At 35.7% G+C, this 8,767-nt stretch overlaps 1 protein-coding gene across 1 annotated transcript; it reads left to right on the top strand.

Annotated features, from left to right (window-relative positions):
- Window positions 1-826: 826 nt before the first annotated feature.
- On the top strand, window positions 827-1,765 carry LOC132242103 (olfactory receptor 51F1-like). Its single transcript, XM_059711017.1, has one exon. The coding sequence runs from the start codon at window positions 827-829 to the stop codon at window positions 1,763-1,765; it is 939 nt and encodes a 312-aa protein (XP_059567000.1).
- The last annotated feature ends 7,002 nt before the right edge of the window (window positions 1,766-8,767 follow it).

Here is an 8,767-nt window from a genome sequence, read left to right as displayed (position 1 = left end):
GGCAGGTTCTCAGATTTCAGTGCTGGGCTTCAACTATGTTTTCTAGGATCACTAATGTATTCTCAGATGCATTTGAAGATTTTAATCCTTAGAAGACTTGAACAATAAAGCAATTTAATACAGATGTGTATGCAAACCCAGTCATGACACCATGTCCTCTTGATTTTAATGTTCCTGTAGAGCTGCCTAGTTTCATCTTGATTTAGAGTATATAGACCTTTCCAATAACTTTTACAGAGTTTCATCTTCACCAGCTATCTCTTATAAATCTAATTTCTGAGATTGTTGACCTACACTGTTTTGATTAAAATGGCACTTATACAATGATAACTTCCAAATGTATATTACCAGCAAAAATCTGGAGATTTATATCCACATGAGCACTTCCAACCCATAGATATTTTTAAGTGGACTTCTATTAGTTATTTCATACAAAAGTTATTAAAAATGAATGCACTGATTTTTTTTAACTAAGTCACTAATCATTTAATATTATGATTTAATGAAACTATAAATTCTGTCAATATAGAAAATAATTAAATTTCAATGTGTATAAAACTATATTAACATATTTATCTTGGATTTAAGAGTAAACACACACATATGTGTGTATATATATATGTATATATATATATATATATGTATATATATATATATATAATAGAGTTTGATTTAGAGTATTCTCAATAATAGAATACTTACCAATGTCTTGAGAAAATTTTCTTAATCAAAAGAAAATGTATCTAAATATTTTACATAACTATATAATTTCTTATTTCTATAGGATATGAGCATTGTGAGGACAAATGCTATAAATCTATAAAACATGGAGATCTTAAGTAACTTGACTTCTACATTTCCAACTTTCTTGTTGACTGGCATTCCTGGCCTAGAGTCTGCCCATGCCTGGATCTCCATTCCCTTCTGCTGTCTTTATGCCATCGCCCTCTCTGGGAACAGCATGATCCTGCTTGTCATCTTCACCCAGCACAGTCTCCATGAGCCCATGTACTATCTCCTCTCCATGCTGTCAGCTGCGGACTTGGGCTTGACTATTTCTACAATGTCAACAACATTAGCTATCCTCTGGTTTAATGCAAGAGAAATCAGTCTAGATAGCTGCATTATCCAGATGTTTTTTCTTCATGGATTTACTTTCATAGAATCTGGAGTACTGGTGGCCATGGCCTTTGACCGCTTTGTGGCAATCTGTGATCCTCTAAGGTACACTACTATTCTCACTCATTCCAGAATTATTCAGATGGGTCTCTTAATGATTTTGCGCACTGTAATATTAATAGTGCCACTACTCTTGCTCCTTAAGCCCCTCTCTTTCTGTAGAGCAAATGTCCTTTCCCATTCTTACTGTTACCATCCAGATGTGATTAAATTAGCATGTTCAGATACTCGGGCCAACAGCATCTGCGGATTATTTGATCTCCTTCTGACCACAGGAGTGGATACACCATGTATTGTCTTGTCTTACATCTTGATCATTCGCTCTGTGCTCAGTATGGCCTCCCCCAAAGAACGGCACAAGGTCTTTAGTACTTGTGTCTCTCACATTGGGGCGGTTGCTATTTTCTACATTCCCATGATTAGCTTGTCCTTGGTGCATCGCTATGGCCGATCAGCCCCCAAAGTGGTCCATTCGATGATGGCCAATATATATCTGCTTTTGCCCCCTGTGCTCAACCCTGTCATCTATAGTGTGAAAACAAAACAGATTCGCAAGGCTATACTTAGTCTTCTTCTTACAAAATAAACAGAGATGAATAATTTTGAGAAAAACCTGATAAAAATTTACCTTCACTGTAGAAAGCAACCTTGGTAGGTAACTGCCTGTTAGATATCTTTTCTCATTTCATTCATTTATTCAACATTTAATAAGCATTTTTGTATTTTCAGTTATCAAATATACATATGCTATACCTCAGAAATTTTATAGTCCAATAATGGAAACAGGAAAATTTAATGATAAAATAATAAAAATAACATCCTATAGTAATTAACATTTATTTTGTTATATTCGGTGCCCTGTTAGCTGATTTTGAGATATACAGGGGTGGGCAAAAATAAGTTTATAGTCATTCATTTGAAAAAGACATGGCTGGAAACATTTATTTATTGATCAAAGGCCAGACATCCACAGAGCAGTGTTTAATTTGAATCCAGGCTTTCTGTGTCTTAGACACCATGCCCCTCACTCGTGTCTTGCATACTCTGCCAAAAGCATCTAGGAAACATGTTATGAGATCAAAAGTAAACACTAGATCTTCATTTCTATATATCATGGTTTAAAAAGTCATAATGGCTTCCTTAGTGTATACTTTAGCTTTTCTTCATTAATTACAATAGTACAAAAAGTAGGCACAGATATGCTCAAAAAGTAAGCCATAGAATCAGTATCTAGTACTTGATAGTCAATAGTTAAAGCTTCAAGGATTAGGGACATTTGGTAATTCATCACAGGAAATGGGAACTTTGGAGAACTGAAAAGATAGTGTAGTAGGAAAATGTAAGGAAGTTAGGGGCATAGGCTCTTAACCATTTTCTGCACAAATTAGAATCTAATGAAACCCATTAGCCCTTCTCCACAGAAAAATCATATATAAACACACTCATACTATTTTCTATGAAAATTAGAGATTTCACAAATGCCATGAAGACCTACATGGCTCTCTTAACCAGCCAAAGTAAAGAATTCATTGCTTTCAGCATACAAACAGTTATTCATAGCTAGACCTAAGCCATTTGGCTCCTGGAAAGAGACTCACTGTAACTATATCGATTTTAAGAGGCAGGCAGCTTAAAACTCAACTGAATAAATTGGTAGAACAACTCAGAGAAAAATAGAGGTAGAAACCTGATGGGAGTCACATCAATTTTGTTGTAGTTGGGAAGTTAATCAATAAGAGGGATGCTTCATATATCCCACAAACACTGGGACAGCAGTGTGCTGGTGCTCACCAGCTTGTGAGAACCCGTAGTATGTATCTCATCTCCACTCTGTGTTCAGTGATGCTTTACAGGCAGCTGAAATCAGCATCTTACATATACCATGGGAATCAGTAAACTCTGCAAATGTAGAGGGAATTTGTTTCTTTGTTTGTTTTCAGAGATACAGTTTACCAGCACACCAGTGTCTGGGGATCTACCTTATGTTTGGCCTTGTGAAAAGCAATAGAAAATAAAAGTAAAAAATGTATTCCTCTGCACTCAAAGATCTTAAAGTCTAATGTGTGAAATAGTGACATAGACAAGTTCTAAAATAATGCATTAAATGTTGTGATAGTTTATAATACAAAATTATACCCCTGGTTTGCATTGCCATCTGAGTTTAAGTGATTCCAAAGGTAAATGGAGAATAGCATTCTGGCAATTCTGTGGAAGAATATAAGTATTATGTCACCATTTTACTTTTCATGGAAAAATACTCTCCTGAGTTTTAAATTTTACAGTCTTAACTGAATCTAGCATTGAAAAATATGAAAACCAAATCTTGTTATTTTTTTCTTTTGTTTTCTTTATCCATCAGATTTTTCCAAATGAATCAGATGACAATATTTGTATTACTTGCTTAAAAAACATATTTTGCTTGAACAATACTATTTTATAAAGGAAGTGATTAGATTTGTTTTATTTATTTATTTATTTATTTATTTATTTATTCCTAGCATGCAATTTATTTATTTATTTATTTATTATTATTATTAGTTAAGGTATTACAAATGTGTCCTCATCCCCCCCATTAACCCCCAAACTCCCGCCCCCAGCTCCGCACACTCATGCTCCCATCCCCCTGTTGTCCATGTCCATTGGTTTGGCTTATATACATGTATACAAGTCCTTCGGTTGATCTCTTCCCCTTACCCCCGCCCTCCCCTACTTTCCTTCTGGGGATTGATAGCCTGATCGCTGTTTCTCAGTCTTTGGGTCTGTCCCTTTTCATCAGCCTATGTTGTTCTCTATAATCCACAAATGAGTGAGATCATGTGGTATTTTAGATTTGTTTTAGAAATGTAGCTGTGCTTCCTGAATTTTTATGTGAGGGACTTTGGTTCTGATAATTCTACATGCATGTTAGCTGTTTGGAGCTTCAGAAAGATAAAACACAGAATATTAAAGTTGCGGGACTTTTACTTTCAGATGCTTAAAGAGCTATAATTGCAAAGCGTGTTCCTAGATGAATCACACACACACACACACACACACACACACACACACAAGAAAAAACTCTAGATATCTATGGAGAACACTAGCTAGAAATGAGCAAGAGAACATGATGGCAAAGGAGAAATCTGCTTGATATATTTGGGGACTCATAAAGTGCAAGCCAAATCTTGGATAACTTCATTTCATGTGAATTGTACTGATGGTTTACAAAATGTCCAGGATACTATATAGACATGTTACTTGGTACAATTCTCAATGAGAATAAACTAGTGCTTAGCTTAGTATGTAGAGTAGGCTTGAGGTAAAAATTATTTAATTCATATTCTAATAAATTTCAGTAGCTCAAGGAGACACCATTAAAAAGATAATCATAGTAGAGTCTTGAGGATCAGAGTAGCTCATTCCATAGGTCACAGGTAGAAATAAAAAAAAGTGACAAGAAAGAAAAAAACAGCTGTGTGAATGTGAAGGCATAACATTCTTTTCCCTATATTTTTCCATATACTATGTAAGTCTTGATTCTTTGATTTATATATCTGTTGTATTCTCTGCCTGTTCTCTCTCTTCAATTGATCCATCTAGTACCCTGCCATCTGATCAGTTTGTGGAAAAAATGAATTTAAATGTTTTCCTCAAAAGGATGGACCTACTGAAATCTCACAGCCTTGAAGTCAATTATTTTTTTATTTCCTTCATTACCCTCGTTTCCAACCAGGCTTGTATTCTCACTATTTCTTTCATACCAGAGCTTAACTTCAAGTTGACTCATGTTGTTTTCCACTCTAAGATACCCATGCTTTCCCCTTTTGCTTTTAGTCTACTTTGTATTTGTAGTTCCACTCCTTTTATGAACCATTCTTTACCCATTGAATAAAATGTCTGAGGAAAATGAGAATGCTGGGATGGGTAAATTATATAAGGCAAGAACCCACTTAAGGTGTGTTCCATGAGAGGCCCAGAGGACACACCATTCATCAAAGCCATTAGGAATGAGCTGTGAAAGTGATACCAGCATCACTAAGAAGTTGAGAAGTGGCTCTTTTCTATTGACCAGGAATGACAGTAAGAGATGCAATCCCAGAACCAGCTCATTAATATGGATGTATATGATGAGGCCTTGACATAACAGAAACCAGATAGCAGTGGTTAATCACCAAAAATCAAAGGGGCTGCCCTTATCATAAGACCTACAAGGTCCAAAAGGCAGACAGGAGAGCTTAAAGTGCAAACAGTTGTGAAGGTGATTAATAGAGCAGACATCATTGGGGCAAAATAGACAAATAGCCAACAGGCGCTAGGTAACATTTAATACAAAAAGAAGACAAATGAACAAAAAGAAGGAGACTGGAAGAACTATCATACCTTGATGTAAACTTTGTGTTAAGTAAAGACAGCAAAAAAAAAAAAATAGTTTTGGTAGAAAGTATCTTATTCTGTAGCGTAATTCTTAACAGGTTAGTAAAAGCCATTGGGTATCCTCAAGTCAAAGTCACCTGTCAGACAAGTCCTGTGCTCTCCAGGAATGGGCCTGCCTTAGTTTCCCTGCCACACTCAGTCATTGTCTGGAGAAACTCATGGGAAATATGGCCTCCTTGGAATGTGATCATGGATTTAAGAGCTCAGTCGCTAAGACTGTTTTTCTCCGTAGTCTGCGGTGTGAAGGGCTCGTTTTAATAACCACCGCATCTCAAATTAAAAGAAAAATATTTAGGGCAATACACAGAGAAGCAAAACAACTGAGTCTTGAGATAGAGAAGCCAGAGCAGCTAGGCTGCTCAGGAGAAGTTTAAGAGTACGTCATTTCCCAAGTCTTCATGCATCTCCCTTGAAGTTTCTGATGCTTAGGAAATGAAGTAGCAGGGTGAAGGATACATGAGTATTCCTGTTGCAGCTTTTCTGTAACTCAGAAACTATCTTGAAATATCGTGTTAAAAATTCTCATGAGAGAGCATCTGATTGGCCCTGCTTGGATCTGGTGTCTAAGCCTCCAGTATTGATCAATCAGGTTCACGTGTGCAGGGTGGTGCATTGGGCCGCCCCTTTTAGCTTGTGGCTTATGTCTAACTGCTACCCTGTATACCTGAAACTAATATAATAGTGAATGTTGACCGTAATTGAAAAATTAAAAAATGTTTTTAAAGAAAAGAAAGGGGAAATATTTTTGCCATAGAACCATCCAACACCATTCTAGTACCACTCTTTATTCACCAACAGAGTGCATTAAGAACATGTGATTAGTGACAAATGTCTTCAAGTCAGTAGTCATGATCCTGGGGATTAAATAAATGGCTAAACAGAAGAATATTTTCAACTTTAAGTTTCCCTTTTAGCACAACAGCTCAAGGCAGAAGTACTGAGAATTACAAAATCAGTGATTAGATGAGTAACAGAACAGTCATATGAAATTGCAAAGTGTAAAGACTTTGTTAACATGTCCTATCTTTCCTGCAGGCCAGCAGAGATAGATTCAGATAATTTTGAAGCAAAGATTAAAAAATAATCAAGATTTAAAAATCTTACTCTGTTAGGCATAGAAATGATAAACTGTCCCTCATGTATAATTTAGATTCTTCATAAAACTTTCCTGTTTATTATATTAAATAATTACTTATTCTGACAATTACTGTTTTATAAATTTAATTTAATAATGTTACTTTGCTACTAAGGACGAATAGTGCTATATATCATTAAAAGTTTAAAAAACTAATAAATCTCAATCTGAGGCAATTTATGAGAATTAAACAAAATATACAAAAATAATTGCATAATGTCTGTGGTAACTTAAATCTATGTTTCTATACTCATTGCCCTATTTTGTGTTAGTCAGAAAAGAAATCCATTGTTGAAAACTAATTTTACAAAATTATGCATTTATTTTTCATTATTTATTCATTCAGTGAATATTTGCCAACACCTACTCTGTGTAAAAATAAATAAAACATGCTCTCAAAGGACATGTACTCTCACGAAGTATTTCTAACTGTGTCTTCCTATCAAAATAACCCACATGCCCCATCAGTACCTCAAAGTCAGCAAGTCCAAAACCAAATTTATTTTGTTTCATTTATAAACAATCGAATCCGTCTGTTGATGAGTGAAATTATTTCTGACAATGAAAGATGTAGGTGATTAAAAGATATACTTATCTGAAACAACGACCAAGTGCTCCTCTGACCCCCAGCAACATGTCTTTCTGCTTAAATGTCTAGGATGGTGATCAAAATTAAAAATTTTTTATCTCCCTTTGTGATGCCACCTTCTTTTCAGTCAACCAAGCCTAATTTATTGATGTCACCTTTGGCCTTTCTATCTTTAACATCAGAACTATTACCATATAAATTAAGTATCACTTCTTTGATGCTGCACTTACTGAACTTTCTCATTTCCAACTCCACAATTCTGTGCCTTTAGAATCTCTCTTTGCTATGGGCACATCCTACCAGGGGCCCTACTCCAGGCTCTCCTCCTTGCAATTTATCTTCTATGCAATTGTCAGGTTAATCTTATAATGGAATCACAACATTGCTTAAAATAACCTTTAATAGCTTCTCATGCTGTCCAAATTATAAACAAATTCCATCAGCCAAGAAAACACTAAATCCTAATCTTGTGTATTTTCCTTAACATTTTAAAATATTTTTTTATTGATTTCAAAGAAGAGAAAGGAGAGAGAGAGAGAAAGAGAGAGAGAGACAGATCAATGAAAGAGAATCCTTGATCACCTGCCTCCTGCACACCCCACACTGGGGACTGAGCCAGCCGGAAACCCAGGCATATGCCCTGACCAACCGGTAATCAAACCGTGACCTCCTGGTTGATAGGTCAATGCTCAACCTCTGACCTATGCCAGCCCAGCATTTTCCTTAACATTTTAAGAAATTATCTGGTTCATCATTCTATTTTTCAGATAAAGAAATTTATGCCCTTAGCTGTAGTGTCTTTTCTTTGAGCCACACAGTTGTCAGAGCAGTTTTCTGGTTCTCTGGGTGTATAATGGAGGATTCTTAGAACTCTACTATGCACCTCTCAACGATGGAAATGCTTAAACTACATGCTGCCATCTTTGTTGAGTCTCTTCTCCCCGCTCTTGTTCCACTTATGTAAAATGTATACCAAAATTATAAGTATAAAGATTTCTTTGCAGTACACCTGGGGATGCAGTTATCTCTTAGAGATCCTGATTTCAATTTCTTTGGATAAATACCCAGAGGTGAAATACTGGATCACATGGTATGGTAATTCTATTTTTAATTTTCAAGAAACCTTCATACTGTTTATTGTAATGGCTGTACCAATTTAAATTCTCACCAACAGTATACCAGAATTCCCCAATCTCCGCATGCTCAGCAACATTTGTTACCTTTTCTTTTTGATAATAGGCAGTTTAACAAGCATGAGGTGATATTGTGATTTTGATCTCCATTTATCTGATAGTGAGCACCTTTACATGTATCTGTTGGCCTACAGTTAACAATACTAGAGTATATACTTAAATTTGATAAGAGGGTAGGTATTATGTTGTGTTCTTACCACAACATAATAATACTAGAGGCCCAGTGCATGAACTCATGCACCAGGGGGATCCCTAGGC

The sequence above is a fragment of the Myotis daubentonii genome, chromosome 9 (genome assembly GCF_963259705.1).
Source record: "Myotis daubentonii chromosome 9, mMyoDau2.1, whole genome shotgun sequence".
Classification (NCBI taxonomy): Eukaryota; Metazoa; Chordata; class Mammalia; order Chiroptera; family Vespertilionidae; genus Myotis; species Myotis daubentonii.
This window is presented reverse-complemented; position numbering and strand designations above follow the sequence as displayed.